The 17666-nt window shown below is 48.9% G+C and overlaps 1 protein-coding gene across 1 annotated transcript in view; it reads left to right on the forward strand.

Moving 5' to 3' along the window:
- The window catches only part of LOC142292432 (Fc receptor-like protein 5), a 210514-nt gene that overhangs the window by 21094 nt on the left and 171754 nt on the right, over positions 1-17666 (forward strand). The window contains exon 3 of the mRNA XM_075337775.1: positions 13795-14064. Within this exon, the coding sequence (XP_075193890.1) occupies positions 13795-14064 (270 nt within the window). The remainder of the gene's footprint in view (positions 1-13794; positions 14065-17666) is intronic.

The following is a 17666-nucleotide window of genomic DNA, read 5'->3' on the forward strand; positions in this document are numbered from 1 at the left end:
TGTACGTGTAGTGTAGGGTGTAATGAGTGGGTGGTATGTGTAGTGTAGGGTGTAATGAGCGGGGTGTACGTGTAGTGTAGGGTGTAATGAGCGGGGTGTACGTGTAGTGTAGGGTGTAATGAGGGGGGTGTATGTGTAGTGTAGAGTGTAATGAGCGGGGTGTATGTGTAGTGTAGGGTGTAATGAGCGGGGTGTACGTGTAGTGTGTAATGAGCGGGGTGTACGTGTAGTGTAGGGTGCAATGAGCGGGGTGTACGTGTAGTGTAGGGTGTAATGAGCGGGGTGTACATGTAGTGTAGGGTGTAAAGAGCGGGGTGTATGTGTAGTGTAGGGTGTAATGAGCGGGCTTTACGTGTAGTGTAGGGTGTAATGAGCGGGGTGTATGTGTAGTGTAGGGTGTAATGAGCGGGGTGTACGTGTAGTGTAGAGTGTAAAGAGCGGGGTGTACGTGTAGTGTAGGGTGTAATGAGCGGGGTGTATGTGTAGTGTAGAGTGTAATGAGTGGGGTGTATGTGTAGTGTAGGGTGTAATGAGCGGGGTGTACATGTAGTGTAGAGTGTCATGAGCGGGGTGTATGTGTAGTGTAGGGTGTAATGAGCGGGGTGTATGTGTAGTGTAGGGTGTAATGAGTGGGGTGTATGTGTAGTGTAGGGTGTAATGAGTGGGGTGTATGTGTAGTGTAGGGTGTAATGAGTGGGGTGTATGTGTAGTGGAGGGTGTAATGAGCGGGTGGTATGTGTAGTGTAGGGTGTAATGAGCGGGGTGTATGTGTAGTGTAGGGTGTAATGAGCGGGGTGTACGTGTAGTGTAGGGTGTAATGAGCGGGGTGTATGTGTAGTGTAGGGTGTAATGAGCGGGGTGTACGTGTAGTGTAGGGTGTAATGAGCGGGGTGTATGTGTAGTGTAGGGTGTAATGAGCGGGGTGTACGTGTAGTGTAGGGTGTAATGAGCGGGGTGTACGTGTAGTGTAGGGTGTAATGAGCGGGGTGTACGTGTAGTGTAGGGTGTAATGAGCGGGGTGTATGTGTAGTGTAGGGTGTAATGAGCGGGGTGTATGTGTAGTGTAGGGTGTAATGAGCGGGGTGTATGTGTAGTGTAGGGTGTAATGAGCGGGGTGTACGTGTAGTGTAGGGTGTAATGAGCGGGGTGTATGTGTAGTGTAGGGTGTAATGAGCGGGGTGTACGTGTAGTGTAGGGTGTAATGAGCGGGGTGTACGTGTAGTGTAGGGTGTAATGAGCGGGGTGTACGTGTAGTGTAGGGTGTAATGAGCGGGGTGTACGTGTAGTGTAGGGTGTAATGAGCGGGGTGTACGTGTAGTGTAGGGTGTAATGAGCGGGGTGTATGTGTAGTGTAGGGTGTAATGAGCGGGGTGTACGTGTAGTGTAGGGTGTAATGAGCGGGGTGTACGTGTAGTGTAGGGTGTAATGAGCGGGGTGTACGTGTAGTGTAGGGTGTAATGAGCGGGGTGTATGTGTAGTGTAGGGTGTAATGAGCGGGGTGTATGTGTAGTGTAGGGTGTAATGAGCGGGGTGTATGTGTAGTGTAGGGTGTAATGAGCGGGGTGTATGTGTAGTGTAGGGTGTAATGAGCGGGGTGTATGTGTAGTGTAGGGTGCAATGAGCGGGGTGTATGTGTAGTGTAGGGTGTAATGAGTGGGGTGTACGTGTAGTGTAGGGTGTAATGAGCGGGGTGTATGTGTAGTGTAGGGTGTAATGAGCGGGGTGTATGTGTAGTGTAGGGTGTAATGAGTGGGGTGTACGTGTAGTGTAGGGTGTAATGAGCGGGGTGTACGTGTAGTGTAGGGTGTAATGAGCGGGGTGTATGTTGCGGGCGGAGGAGGGGACTCCGTGCTCTCCCCACCGCTGGGGTCTGGCTGCTGCCCTCTGTGGTGGCTCGAGCGGTGGGCCAGATCCCGGGGCCTCAAGCGGCGCTCCTCGCCCGTGAGTGAAAGGGGGGTTGATTGTTGGTGGGGGAGTTGGTGATTGTCCGTGACGCCACCCACGGTTGTGGTGATAGGGTTGACACCACCGCTGCTCTATACGGGGATCCCGGGAGTTGTAACAGTGAGCAGCCACGTTGTTAGTTCTCCCCTCCGTGGGTAGGGTGTTAGTTGTCCCGGGGCCCGGTGATGGGGTAGGGATAGACGGTAGCAGGCGGGTTGCGGGGCGTGGCGAGGTGTAGGGTCGCGGGGGCAGCGCTGTGCCGCACAGCACGGTGGTACTCACTCAGCCTGAGACGTTGACACAGTTCACGGTAAAACACACGGCTGGAAAGACGGTTCCCACGGACGGCTGCTATTGCTCTTCCCCGGTAGTCAACGGTGACTGTCTCTTTTCCTGCACCTAATACTGTTGTTAGTTCCAATGGGTTCCCACCGGTAACCCGCTCCCCGGCTTGGATATGGGCTGGAGGAGCCCCTCTTTGCCCGCAGGCGCTGGCCCTGAGAAACTGGTGCCTTGGCGGTATCATAGTATCATAGTATCATAGTTTTTAAGGTTGAAGGGAGACTCTAAGTCCATCTAGTTCACCCCGTAGCCTAACATGTTGATCCAGAGGAAGGCAAAAAAACCCCAATGTGGCAAACAAGTTCCAATGGGGAAAAAATGTCCTTCCTTCGTCCACATCCGGCAATCAGACTAGTTCCCTGGATCAATACCCTGTCATAAAATCTAATATACATAACTGGTAATATTACATTTTTCAGGAAAGGCGTCCAGGCTCTGCTTAATGTTAGTAGTGACTCACTCATTACAACATCATGCGGCAGAGAGTTCCATAGTCTCACTGCTCGTACAGTAAAGAATCCTCGCCTGTGATTATGATTAAACCTTCTTTCCTCGAGACGTAGCGGATGCCCCCGTGTTCCAGTCGCAGGCCTAGGTGTAAAGAGATCTTTGGAAAGGTCTCTGTACTGTCCCCTCATATATTTATACATTGTGATTAGATCCCCCCTAAGCCTTCGTTTTTCCTGTCTTGGTATTGCAGCCCCCCCATTCCTCTAATAATCTTGGTGGCTCTTCTCTGCACCCTCTCCAGTTCAGCTATGTCCTTCTTATATATCGGTGACCAGAATTGTACACAGTATATAAGTGCGGTCGCACCAGTGACTTGTACAGAGGTAGAACTATATTTTTTTCATGAACACTTCTACCTCTTTTAATACATCCCATTATTTTATTAGCCCTGGCGGCAGCTGCCTGACACTGGCCACTAAAGTGAAGTTTACCATCCACCCATACACCAAAGTCTTTTTCTGTGTCTGTTTTACCCAGTGTTCTACAATTAAGTACATAATCATAAATGTTATTTCCTCTACCCAAGTGCATGCCCTTACATTTATCTACATTAAACTTCAATTGCCACTTCTCAGCCCAATCCTCCAATTTACATAAATCTCCCTGTAATATAAAATTATCCTCCTCTGTATTGATTACCCTGCAGAGTTTAGTATCATCTGCAAATATTGAAATTCTACTCCGCATGCCCCCAACAAGGTCATTAATAAATATGTGGAAAAGAAGCGGGCCCAATACTGACCCCTGTGGTACCCCACTATGAACTGAGACCCAGTCCGAGTACGTACCATTAATAACCACCCTTTGTTTCCTATCACTGAGCCAGTTTTTAACCCAGTTACACATATTTTCCCCTATCCCCATTATTCTCATTTTATGTACCAACCTTTTGTGTGGCACCGTATCAAAAGCTTTTGAAAAGTCCATATACACAACATCCACTGCATTTCCCTGGTCCAGGCTTGAACTTACCTCTTCATAGAAGCTGATCAGTTTGACAGGATCGATCCCTCATAAACCCATGTTGATACTCTGTCCTAAGGTTATTTTTCTTGAGATACTCCAGTATAGCATCTCTCAAGAACCCCTCAAGGATTTTACCAACCGTAGAGGTTAAACTTACCGGCCTATAATTTCCCGGCTCAGTTTTTGTCCCCTTTTTGAATATTGGCACCACATTTGCTATGCGCCAGTCCTGCGGTACCGACCCTGTTATTAAGGAATCTGAGAAGATTAAAAATAATGGTCTATCTATCACAGAACTCAATTCCTGTAGTACTCTGGGGTGTAGCCATCCGGGCCCAGAGATTTGTCAACCTTAGTGATTTCGAGGCGGCGGCGTACTTCCTGCTGGGTTAAGCAGGTAATATTCAAGGGTGAATTTATGGTATCACTGGTCATGTCATCTGCCATGGCATTTTCTTGTATAAAAACCGTAGAAAAAAAGTCATTCAGCAGGTTGGCTTTACCCTCATCTCCTTCCACCATTTCACCCAAACTATTTTTAAGGGGGCCAACACTATCGCTTTTCAGTAGCGGTGGCGGTGTCTCTCTCATACGGTTGGACTGTTGCCTTCAATCGGGACTTAGTTGTTTGGAAACCCAGGAGGTCCCCTTCACTGACGGATTTGGCAAACTGTACGGCGACTCCAAGCCTTGCCGGGGTCCGAAAGGCCCTTGCCAATGGTGCTGACCTCTCTTCGTGTACCGGTCCGGTACCGCCGGGCCACTGCCTGTCCACGGTCCTTATGGCAACTCCGATTAGCCACTCCTGCAGACGGTCACCACCGTCTGCTAACCTTGCTGTCTCGCCCGGGGCACACACCCGGACCCTGTCAGTCAGTTGCTCTTCTACCACTTTCCTTCCTCTCACTTTCACCTCCAACACTAAACTGTCTGCTTTTCCCGCCTCCAGGACTGTGAACTCCTCGGTGGGTGGGACCAACCGCCTGGCCCACCCCCTGGTGTGAACATCAGCCCCTGGAGGAAGGCAACAAGGGTTCCTGGGTCTAGCTTTGATGTGCCTAACCAGGGTGTAGGGTGTGGTGATGTAATTACCTGTGACCCCTGGCTTGCCCAGGGCGTCACATGTACATGTAGTGTAGGGTGTAATAAGCGGGGTGTATGTGTAGTGTAGGGTGTAATGAGCGGGGTGTATGTGTAGTGTAGGGTGTAATGAGCGAGGTGTATGTGTAGTGTAGAGTGTAATGAGTGGGGTGTATGTGTAGTGTAGGGTGTAATGAGCGGGGTGTACGTGTAGTGTAGGGTGTAATGAGCGGGGTGTACGTGTAGTGTAGGATGTAATGAGCGGGGTGTACGTGTAGTGTAGGGTGTAATGAGCGGGGTGTACGTGTAGTGTAGGGTGTAATGAGCGAGGTGTATGTGTAGTGTAGGGTGTAAAGAGCGGGGTGTATGTTTAGTGTAGGGTGTAATGAGCGGGGTGTACGTGTAGTGTAGAGTGTAATGAGTGGGGAGTACGTGTAGTGTAGGGTGTAATGAGCGGGATATACGTGTAGTGTGTAATGAGCGGGGTGTATTAAAAGTAGTGTAGCGTGTAATGAGTGGGGTGTATGTGTAGTGTAGGGTGTAATGAGCGGGGTGTACGTGTAGTGTAGGGTGTAATGAGCGGGATATACGTGTAGTGTAGGGTGTAATGAGCGGGGTGTACGTGTAGTGTAGGGTGTAAAGAGCGGGGTGTATGTGTAGTGTAGGGTGTAATGAGCGGGGTGTATGTGTAGTGTAGAGTATAATGAGGGGGGTGTACGTGTAGTGTAGAGTGTAATGAGCGAGGTGTAATGAGCAGGGTGTACGTGTAGTGTAGGGTGTAATGAGCAGGGTGTACGTTTAGTGTAGGGTGTAATGAGCGGGGTGTACGTGTAGTGTAGGGTGTAAAGAGCGGGGTGTACGTGTAGTGTAGGGTGTAATGAGGGGGGTGTACGTGTAGTGTAGGGAGTAATGAGCGGGGTGTATGTGTAGTGTAAGGTGTAATGAGGGGGGTGTATGTGTAGTGTAGGGTGTAATGAGCGGGTGTACGTGTAGTGTAGGGTGTAATGAGCGGGTGTACGTGTAGTGTAGGGTGTAATGAGTGGGGTGTATGTGTAGTGTAGGGTGTATTGAGAGGGGTGTATGTATAGTGTAGGGTGTAATGAGCGGGGTGTACGTGTAGTGTAGGATGTAATGAGCGGGGTGTATGTGTAGTGTAGGGTGTAATGAGTGGGGTGTACGTGTAGTGTAGGGTGTAATGAGCGGGTTGTACGTGTAGTCTAGGGTGTAATGAGGGGGGTGTATTTATAGTGTAGGGTGTAATGAGCGGGGTGTACGTGTAGTGTAGAGTGTAATGAGCGGGGTGTATGTTTAGTGTAGGGTGTAATGAGCGGGGTGTACGTGTAGTGTAGAGTGTAATGAGTGGGGTGTATGTGTAGTGTAGGGTGTAATGAGCGGGGTGTATGTGTAGTGTAGGGTGTAATGAGCGGGGTGTACGTGTAGTGTAGAGTGTAATGAGCGGGGTGTACGTGTAGTGTAGGGTGTAATGAGTGGGGTGTATGTGTAGTGTAGGGTGTAATGAGCGGGGTGTTCGTGTAGTGTAGGGTGTAAAGAGCGGGGTGTATGTTTAGTGTAGGGTGTAATGAGCGGGGTGTATGTGTAGTGTAGGGTGTAATGAGTGGGGTGTATGTGTAGTGTAGGGTGTAATGAGCGGGGTGTATGTGTAGTGTAGGGTGTAATGAGTGGGGTGTATGTGTAGGGTGTAATGAGCGGGATATACGTGTAGTGTGTAATGAGCGGGGTGTACGTGTAGTGTAGGGTGTAAAGAGCGGGGTGTATGTGTAGTGTAGGGTGTAATGAGTGGGGTGTACGTGTAGTGTAGGATGTAATGAGTGGGGTGTACGTGTAGTGTAGGGTGTAATGAGCGGGGTGTACGTGTAGGGTGTAATGAGCGGGATATACGTGTAGTGTGTAATGAGCGGGGTGTACGTGTAGTGTAGGATGTAATGAGTGGGGTGTACGTGTAGTGTAGGGTGTAATGAGCGGGGTGTACGTGTAGTGTAGGGTGTAAAGAGCGGGGTGTATGTTTAGTGTAGGGTGTAATGAGCGGGGTGTAAGTGTAGTGTAGGGTGTAATGAGCGGGATATACGTGTAGTGTAGGGTGTAATGAGCGGGGTGTATGTGTAGTGTAGGGTGTAATGAGTGGGGTGTATGTGTAGTGTAGGGTGTAATGAGCGGAGTGTATGTGTAGTGTAGGGTGTAATGAGCAGGGTGTACGTGTAGTGTAGGGTGTAATGAGCGGGGTGTACGTGTAGTGTAGGGTGTAATGAGCGGGGTGTACGTGTAGTGTAGGGTGTAATGAGCGGGGTGTACGTGTAGTGTAGGGTGTAATGAGCGGGATGTACGTGTAGTGTAGGGTGTAATGAGCGGGGTGTACGTGCAGTGTAAGGTGTAATGAGCGGGGTCTACGTAAGGTGTAGGGTGTAATGAGCGGGGTGTATGTGTAGTGTAGGGTGTAATAAGCGGGGTGTACGTGTAGTGTAGGGTGTAATGAGCGGGGTGTACGTGTAGTGTAGGGTGTAATGAGCTGGGTGTATGTGTAGTGTAGGGTGTAATGAGCGGGGTGTATGTGTAGTGTAGGGTGTAATGAGCGGGGTGTACGTGTAGTGTAGGGTGTAATGAGCGGGGTGTACGTGTAGTGTAGGGTGTAATGAGTGGGGTGTACGTGTAGTGTAGGGTGTAATGAGCGGGGTGTATGTGTAGTGTAGGGTGTAATGAGTGGGGTGTATGTGGTGTAGTGTAGGGTGTAATGAGCGGGGTGTACGTGTAGTGTAGGGTGTAATGGGCGGCACGGTGGCTCAGTGGTTAGCACTGCAGCCTTGCAGCGCTGGGGTTCTGGGTTCAAATCCCACCAAGGACACCATCTGCAAGGAGTTTGTATGTTCTCCCCGTGTTTGCGTGGGTTTCCTCCGGGTACTCCGGTTTCCTCCCACACTCCAAAGACATACAGATAGGGACTCTAGATTGTGAGCCCCAATGGGGACAGTGTTGCAAATGTATGTAAAGCGCTGTGGAATTAATAGCGCTATATAAATGAATAAAATTATAAAAAAAATTATTATATAATGAGCGGGGTGTATGTGTAGTATAGGGTGTAATGAGTGGGGTGTATGTGTAGTGTAGGGTGTAATGAGGGGGGTGTATGTGTAGTGTAGGATGTAATGAGTGGGGTGTACGTGTAGTGTAGGGTGTAATGAGGGGGGTGTATGTGTAGTGTAGGGTGTAATGAGCGGGGTGTACGTGTAGTGTAGGGTGTAATGAGCGGGGTGTACGTGTAGTGTAGGGTGTAATGAGCGGGTGTACGTGTACTGTAGGGTGTAATGAGCGGGGTGTACGTGTAGTGTAGGGTGTAATGAGCGGGATGTATGTGTAGTGTAGGGTGTAATGAGCGGGATGTATGTGTAGTGTAGGGTGTAATGAGTGGGGTGTATGTGTAGTGTAGGGTGTAATGAGCGGGGTGTATGTGTAGTATAGGGTGTAATGAGCGGGGTGTATGTGTAGTATAGGGTGTAATGAGTGGGGTGTATGTGTAGTGTAGGGTGTAATGAGCGGGGTGTACGTGTAGTGTAGGATGTAATGAGGGGGGTGTATGTGTAGTGTAGGATGTAATGAGTGGGGTGTACGTGTAGTGTAGGGTGTAATGAGGGGGGTGTATGTGTAGTGTAGGGTGTAATGAGCGGGGTGTACGTGTAGTGTAGGGTGTAATGAGTGGGGTGTATGTGTAGTGTAGGGTGTAATGAGCGGGTGTACGTGTAGTGTAGGGTGTAATGAGCGGGGTGGACGTGTAGTGTAGGGTGTAAGGAGCGGGGTGTACGTGTAGTGTAGGGTGTAATGAGTGGGGTGTACGTGTAGTATAGGGTGTAATGAGCGGGGTGTCCGTGTAGTGTAGGGTGTAATGAGCGGGGTGTACGTGTAGTGTAGGGTGTAATGAGCGGGGTGTACGTGTAGTGTAGGGTGTAATGAGCGGGGTCTACGTGTAGTGTAGGGTGTAATGAGCGGGGTGTATGTGTAGTGTAGGGTGTAATGAGCGGTGTGTACGTGTAGTGTACAGTGTAATGAGCGGGGTGTACGTGTAGTGTAGGGTGTAATGAGCGGGGTGTACATGTAGTGTAGGGTGTAATGAGCGGGGTGTACGTGTAGTGTAGGGTGTAATGAGTGGGGTGTATGTGTAGTGTAGGGTGTAATGAGCGGGGTGTATGTGTAGTGTAGGGTGTAATGAGCAGGGTGTATGTGTAGTGTAGGGTGTAATGAGCGGGGTGTATGTGTAGTGTAGGGTGTAATGAGCAGGGTGTATGTGTAGTGTAGGGTGTAATGAGCAGGGTGTATGTGTAGTGTAGGGTGTAATGAGCGGGGTGTACTTGTAGTGTAGGATGTAATGAGTGGGGAGTACGTATAGAGTAGGGTGTAATGAGCGGGGTGTATGTGTAGTGTAGAGTGTAATGAGCGGGGTGTACGTGTAGTGTAGGGTGTAATGAGCGGGTGTACGTGTAGTGTAGGGTGTAATGAGCGGGGTGGACGTGTAGTGTAGGGTGTAAGGAGCGGGGTGTACGTGTAGTGTAGGGTGTAATGAGTGGGGTGTACGTGTAGTATAGGGTGTAATGAGCGGGGTGTACGTGTAGTGTAGGGTGTAATGAGCGGGGTGTACGTGTAGTGTAGGGTGTAATGAGCGGGGTGTATGTGTAGTGTAGGGTGTAATGAGCGGGGTGTATGTGTAGTGTAGGATGTAATGAGTGGGGTGTACGTGTAGTGTAGGGTGTAAGGAGCGGGGTGTACGTGTAGTGTAGGGTGTAAGGAGCGGGGTGTACGTGTAGTGTAGGGTGTAATGAGCTGGGTGTATGTGTAGTGTAGGGTGTAATGAGCGGGGTGTGTGTGTAGTGTAGGGTGTAATGAGCGGGGTGTACGTGTAGTGTAGGGTGTAATGAGCGGGGTGTACTTGTAGTGTAGGGTGTAATGAGCGGTGTGTACGTGTAGTGTACGGTTTAATGAGTGGGGTGTAGTGTAGGGTGTAATGAGCGGGGTGTACTTGTAGTGTAGGGTGTAATGAGCGGTGTGTACGTGTAGTGTACGGTTTAATGAGTGGCGTGTATGTGTAGTGTAGGGTGTAATGAGCGGGGTGTACGTGTAGTGTAGAGTGTAATGAGCGGGGTGTACGTGTAGTGTAGGGTGTAATGAGCGGGGTGTACGTGTAGTGTAGGGTGTAATGAGCGGAGTGCATGTGTAGTGTAGGATGTAATGAGTGGGGTGTACGTCTAGTGTAGGATGTAATGAGTGGGGTGTATGTGTAGTATAGAGTGTAATGAGCGGGGTGTACATGTAGTGTAGAGTGTAATGAGCGGGGTGTACGTGTAGTGTAGGGTGTAATGAGCGGTGTGTACATGTAGTGTACAGTGTAATGAGCGGGGTGTACGTGTAGTGTAGGGTGTAATGAGCGGGGTGTACATGTAGTGTAGGGTGTAATGAGCGGGGTGTACGTGTAGTGTAGGGTGTAATGAGCGGGGTGTATGTGTAGTGTAGGGTGTAATGAGCGGTGTGTACGTGTAGTGTACAGTGTAATGAGCGGGGTGTACGTGTAGTGTAGGGTGTAATGAGCGGGGTGTACATGTAGTGTAGGGTGTAATGAGCGGTGTGTACGTGTAGTGTACGGTGTAATGAGTGGGGTGTATGTGTAGTGTAGGGTGTAATGAGCGGAGTGTATGTGTAGTGTAGAGTGTAATGAGCGGTGTGTACGTGTGGTGTACGGTGTAATGAGCGGTGTGTACGTGTAGTGTACAGTGTAATGAGCGGGGTGTACGTGTAGTGTAGGGTGTAATGAGCGGGGTGTACATGTAGTGTAGGGTGTAATGAGCAGGGTGTATGTGTAGTGTAGGGTGTAATGAGCGGGGTGTATGTGTAGTGTAGGGTGTAATGAGCAGGGTGTATGTGTAGTGTAGGGTGTAATGAGCAGGGTGTATGTGTAGTGTAGGGTGTAATGAGCAGGGTGTATGTGTAGTGTAGGGTGTAATGAGCGGGGTGTACTTGTAGTGTAGGATGTAATGAGTGGGGAGTACGTATAGAGTAGGGTGTAATGAGCGGGGTGTATGTGTAGTGTAGAGTGTAATGAGCGGGGTGTACGTGTAGTGTAGGGTGTAATGAGCGGGTGTACGTGTAGTGTAGGGTGTAATGAGCGGGGTGGACGTGTAGTGTAGGGTGTAAGGAGCGGGGTGTACGTGTAGTGTAGGGTGTAATGAGTGGGGTGTACGTGTAGTATAGGGTGTAATGAGCGGGGTGTACGTGTAGTGTAGGGTGTAATGAGCGGGGTGTACGTGTAGTGTAGGGTGTAATGAGCGGGGTGTATGTGTAGTGTAGGGTGTAATGAGCGGGGTGTATGTGTAGTGTAGGATGTAATGAGTGGGGTGTACGTGTAGTGTAGGGTGTAAGGAGCGGGGTGTACGTGTAGTGTAGGGTGTAAGGAGCGGGGTGTACGTGTAGTGTAGGGTGTAATGAGCTGGGTGTATGTGTAGTGTAGGGTGTAATGAGCGGGGTGTGTGTGTAGTGTAGGGTGTAATGAGCGGGGTGTACGTGTAGTGTAGGGTGTAATGAGCGGGGTGTACTTGTAGTGTAGGGTGTAATGAGCGGTGTGTACGTGTAGTGTACGGTTTAATGAGTGGGGTGTAGTGTAGGGTGTAATGAGCGGGGTGTACTTGTAGTGTAGGGTGTAATGAGCGGTGTGTACGTGTAGTGTACGGTTTAATGAGTGGCGTGTATGTGTAGTGTAGGGTGTAATGAGCGGGGTGTACGTGTAGTGTAGAGTGTAATGAGCGGGGTGTACGTGTAGTGTAGGGTGTAATGAGCGGGGTGTACGTGTAGTGTAGGGTGTAATGAGCGGAGTGCATGTGTAGTGTAGGATGTAATGAGTGGGGTGTACGTGTAGTGTAGGATGTAATGAGTGGGGTGTATGTGTAGTATAGAGTGTAATGAGCGGGGTGTACATGTAGTGTAGAGTGTAATGAGCGGGGTGTACGTGTAGTGTAGGGTGTAATGAGCGGTGTGTACATGTAGTGTACAGTGTAATGAGCGGGGTGTACGTGTAGTGTAGGGTGTAATGAGCGGGGTGTACATGTAGTGTAGGGTGTAATGAGCGGGGTGTACGTGTAGTGTAGGGTGTAATGAGCGGGGTGTATGTGTAGTGTAGGGTGTAATGAGCGGTGTGTACGTGTAGTGTACAGTGTAATGAGCGGGGTGTACGTGTAGTGTAGGGTGTAATGAGCGGGGTGTACATGTAGTGTAGGGTGTAATGAGCGGTGTGTACGTGTAGTGTACGGTGTAATGAGTGGGGTGTATGTGTAGTGTAGGGTGTAATGAGCGGAGTGTATGTGTAGTGTAGAGTGTAATGAGCGGTGTGTACGTGTAGTGTACGGTGTAATGAGCGGGGTGTACGTGTAGTGTAGGGTGTAATGAGCGGGGTGTACGTGTAGTGTAGGGTGTAATGAGCGGGTTGTACGTGTAGTGTAGGGTGTAATGAGCGGGGTCTACGTGTAGTGTAGGGTGTAATGAGCGGTGTGTATGTGTAGTGTAGGGTGTAATGAGCGGTGTGTATGTGTAGTGTACAATGTAATGAGCGGGGTGTACGTGTAGTGTAGGGTGTAATGAGCGGGGTGTACGTGTAGTGTAGGGTGTAATGAGCGGGGTGTATGTGTAGTGTAGAGTGTAATGAGCGGGGTGTACGTGTAGTGTAGGGTGTAATGAGCTGGGTGTACTTGTAGTGTAGGGTGTAATGAGTGGGGTGTACGTGTAGTGTAGGGTGTAAGGAGCGGGGTGTACGTGTAGTGTAGGGTGTAAGGAGCGGGGTGTAGGTGTAGTGTAGGGTGTAATGAGCTGGGTGTACGTGTAGTGTAGGGTGTAATGAGCGGAGTGTATGTGTAGTGTAGGGTGTAATGAGCGGGGTGTACGTGTAGTGTAGGGTGTAATGAGTGGGGTGTACGTGTAGTGTAGGGTGTAATGAGCGGGTGTATGTGTAGTGTAGGGTGTAATGAGCGGGGTGTATGTGTAGTGTAGGTTGTAATGAGCGGGGTGTATGTGTAGTGTAGGGTGTAATGAGCGGGGTGTACGTGTAGTGTAGGGTGTAATGAGCGGGGTGTACGTGTAGTGTAGGGTGTAATGAGCGGGGTGTACGTGTAGTGTAGGGTGTAATGAGCGGGGTGTACATGTAGTGTAGAGTGTAATGAGCGGGGTGTATGTGTAGTGTAGAGTGTAATGAGCGGGGTGTACATGTAGTGTAGAGTGTAATGAGCGGGGTGTACGTGTAGTGTAGAGTGTAATGAGCGGGGTGTACGTGTAGTGTAGGGTGTAATGAGCGGGGTGTACGTGTAATGTAGGGTGTAATGAGCGGGGTGTACGTGTAGTGTAGGGTGTAATGAGCAGGGTGGACGTGTAGTGTAGGGTGTAATGAGCGGGGTGTACGTGTAGTGTAGGGTGTAATGAGCGGGGTGTACGTGTAGTGTAGGGTGTAATGAGCGGGGTGTACGTGTAGTGTAGAGTGTAATGAGCGGGGTGTACGTGTAGTGTAGGGTGTAATGAGCGGGGTGTACGTGTAGTGTAGGGTGTAATGAGTGGGGTGTACGTGTAGTGTAGGGTGTAATGAGTGGGGTGTGGTACGGCATTGGGTACACACATCTTACCCCTATATACACCTGTCATTTTCCTTGGACTCTCTGTACACATTGTGGGTCTACCTCTGCTCTTATCATCATCCACCGTTCCCTGATACATGCGGTGTGTCCATCCCTGCTCCTTTCCTTATTTCCAGTGGCCTTATAGATGCGGTATTTCCATCCCTGTTCCCATCATCCTCTCTGGTCGGCTCGTGCTCACGGTATGCTCTCACACGATGGCGGAGGAGGTGTGAGGCTCTTTGATTGCTCATGTTCTGTCCCGTTTGTTCATCCATTTTTATGTTTTATGTTTTCTTTTCCCCAGTTCCGGTATCGGAGCCTCTCCTGAATGTCTCGTGTCTTCTGGACGGTGGTGCTGACATCATCTGCGGGATTGACTCTGGGGATGAGCCTCGGTTTTTCATTTTTGTAAATGGCCGTTCATTGCTGGAGAACTCTTTCTCATCCAGGACTGTGGAGGAAGCCAGTGAGGTTAATGTCTCCACGACCTCCCCCGGACCCTGGGATATTACGTGTTCTGTCAGAAACGGGGTCAGTGACAGCAAGACCGGGAAATCTGAGGTGAAATGTCCAGGTGAGTGCTGCTCCTGCTGCTGGTTAATGATGGCATAGGAAGACACAATACTGGAATTAGTCATGTGAAGAAATGAAGAATGCAGGGTGACCGTTCATTAATGACGATGTATCCTAAAGGGTATTTCCATTTTTCTGCCATCCGTTCTACCATCTGTGGGATCTGATCTGATCCTGTCTGATCCCATGAATGGTGGGGGGTGCAGACATTCTCAGCCCTTCCTCGTGGTGTCACATGGGCTAAGTGGTCTAAGACTCAGTGGAATATGGCATCAGGAAACCTCTCATGGTGTCATGCTTCACCACATCTCTGCTCCTGGGTAGACCGTTTTGTTTCTGGTAGCACACATATTTCCTGACTGAGATGATATTTTAGACAGATATTAGGCATTTAGTTCCGCAGCAAGGATCCAACCCCATGGTCAGCCCGGTGTCAGTCCACATTCCCGTCAGGTGATCACGGATGTCTGCGTCTCACATACCTCACGTGCTTGGCACAGCTCCCGGCATCCTGTCATTTATCCATGTCCCCTTATAGAAGGCAGAGATGCTTCCTTATATGTTATCCATCTGAAGGCGGAACATTCTGGAAGGATCACTCGCTTTCTCTTATACACAAACAGAGTTCTTGTCAAGCAGCGTGAGATTTACTAAACTCCATAAACCTTCCCAGTATTCAGACCAAAGTAACAAAGTAAAGCCCGGTGCCTCCTGTGTAGGTAAATGAAGCGCATGGTCCCTCACTATGGCAGCGACACCGGCCCTGCCCCTCTCTTTGTTGTCCACAGCCAGACTGACCGTCTCTCCAACACCAAACCCACCTGAGCCGACATACAGTTAGGTCCAGAATTATTTGGACAGTGACACAAGTTTTGTTATTTTAGCTGTTTACAAAAACATGTTCAGAAATACAATTATATATATATAATATGGGCTGAAAGTGCACACTCCCAGCTGCAATATGAGAGTTTTCACATCCAAATCAGAGAAAGGGTTTAGGAATCATAGCTCTGTAATGCATAGCCTCCTCTTTTTCAAGGGACCAAAAGTAATTGGACAAGGGACTCTAAGGGCTGCAATTAACTCTGAAGGCGTCTCCCTCGTTAACCTGTAATCAATGAAGTAGTTAAAAGGTCTGGGGTTGATTACAGGTGTGTGGTTTTGCATTTGGAAGCTGTTGCTGTGACCAGACAACATGCGGTCTAAGGAACTCTCAATTGAGGTGAAGCAGAACATCCTGAGGCTGAAAAAAAAGAAAAAATCCATCAGAGAGATAGCAGACATGCTTGGAGTAGCAAAATCAACAGTCGGGTACATTCTGAGAAAAAAGGAATTGACTGGTGAGCTTGGGAACTCAAAACGGCCTGGGCGTCCACGGATGACAACAGTGGTGGATGATCGCCGCATACTTTCTTTGGTGAAAAAGAACCCGTTCACAACATCAATTGAAGTCCAGAACACTCTCAGTGAAGTAGGTGTATCTGTCTCTAAGTCAACAGTAAAGAGAAGACGCCATGAAAATAAATACAAAGGGTTCACATCTAGATGCAAACCATTCATCAATTCCAAAAATAGACAGGCCAGAGTTACATTTGCTGAAAAACACCTCATGAAGCCAGCTCAGTTCTGGAAAAGTGTTCTATGGACAGATGAGACCAAGATCAACCTGTACCAGAATGATGGGAAGAAAAAAGTTTGGACAAGAAAGGGAACGGCACATGATCCAAGGCACACCACATCCTCTGTAAAACATGGTGGAGGCAACGTGATGGCATGGGCATGCATGGCTTTCAATGGCACTGGGTCACTTGTGTTTATTGATGACATAACAGCAGACAAGAGTAGCCGGATGAATTCTGAAGTGTACCGGGATATACTTTCAGCCCAGATTCAGCCAAATGCCGCAAAGTTGATCGGACGGCGCTTCATAGTACAGATGGACAATGACCCCAAGCATACAGCCAAAGCTACCCAGGAGTTCATGAGTGCAAAAAAGTGGAACATTCTGCAATGGCCAAGTCAATCACCAGATCTTAACCCAATTGAGCATGCATTTCACTTGCTCAAATCCAGACTTAAGACGGAAAGACCCACAAACAAGCAAGACCTGAAGGCTGCGGCTGTAAAGGCCTGGCAAAGCATTAAGAAGGAGGAGACCCAGCGTTTGGTGATGTCCATGGGTTTCAGACTTAAGGCAGTGATTGCCTCCAAAGGATTCGCAACAAAATATTGAAAATAAAAATATTTTGTTTGGGTTTGGTTTATTTGTCCAATTACTTTTGACCTCCTAAAATGTGGAGTGTTTGTAAAGAAATGTGACAATTCCTACAATTTCTATCAGACATTTTTGTTCAAACCTTCAAATTAAACGTTACAATCTGCACTTGAATTCTGTTGTAGAGGTTTCATTTCACATCCAATGTGGTGGCATGCAGAGCCCAACTCGCCAACATTGTGTCACTGGCCAAAGATTTCTGGACCTAACTGTAGCAGTCTGATATAGGCGCTGCAAAACCCAGACTGGAGGTATGGGAGCGACAATTCCCACCCAAGCTCTTCTGGTCGCTCCTAAAATTCAGACCCAGAATTCAGTCCCAATATAAAACCTCCCAGCAACTTAATATTGCTGGAGCCTTCACCTCTGGGACTTGCATCACTGAGGCCAGCCACCTCAGTGACACATATCTCCCATCCTTGAGGGACTGGACACCTTCTGACATCACACAATGAACCCTTGACAGGACATTCTAATTTCCATGTCACTTTCCAGGTCTGTGTATTACATGGAAGATACCAATAGGTCACTCAGCCATTATTCCCCTTCTGATTCCACATCCACTTTAGTAGGATATGGTCTGATACCAACAAACATGTTCCACCCACTAGGTAACACCTCAGCGCATACAGCGCCCATGTGATAATTAGCTTCCCACAATAGAGTGGCTTTTTCACTTGCGGACAATTTTCTTCTGAAATACATTATGTGCTGTTCTTCCCCATTAGGGTACGCTCACACGAGCGTGAAAATCGGACGAGTGCAATGCGAGAAATCTCGCATTGCACTCTGACCAATGTTAGGCAATGAGGTTGAGCTGTTGGTCAGATTCTGGATGTGAGAAAAGTGGCAGCATGCTGCGTTTTGCTGCTACCGCCGTATCTCTCGCACCCATTCAAGTAAATGGATGCGAGAGATACATCGGACTGCACTCGGATGTTATCCCAGTGCAGTGTGATATACGCACAGGCTGACAATGGAGGAGATGGGAAGATTAACCCCTCCCTCTCCTCCGCAGCGCCCGCACTCTACTTCACAGCTGTGACCCGATCACAAGATCGGGTTACAGTCGCATGACACTCGGTTCATGCTCGCAGCAGAGCCTGAGCCGGGGGACATTAGCATATCGCATCCGATGCTCTCGCATCACATGCCATACGCTCGTCTGAGTCCAGCCTTAAAGGGGTTTTACCAGAGGAAAATGTATTTTAGTCAAAAAATCTTGGAGTAATAATCATTTTCGCATTTGGATGTGGTTAAACAAATGTTCCTGTGCTGAGATAATCTTATATATGTGTCCCTACTGTGTACTGTGTAATGGCTGTGTC

Source organism: Anomaloglossus baeobatrachus, chromosome 2 (assembly GCF_048569485.1).
Source record: "Anomaloglossus baeobatrachus isolate aAnoBae1 chromosome 2, aAnoBae1.hap1, whole genome shotgun sequence".
In the NCBI taxonomy this organism is placed as follows: Eukaryota; Metazoa; Chordata; class Amphibia; order Anura; family Aromobatidae; genus Anomaloglossus; species Anomaloglossus baeobatrachus.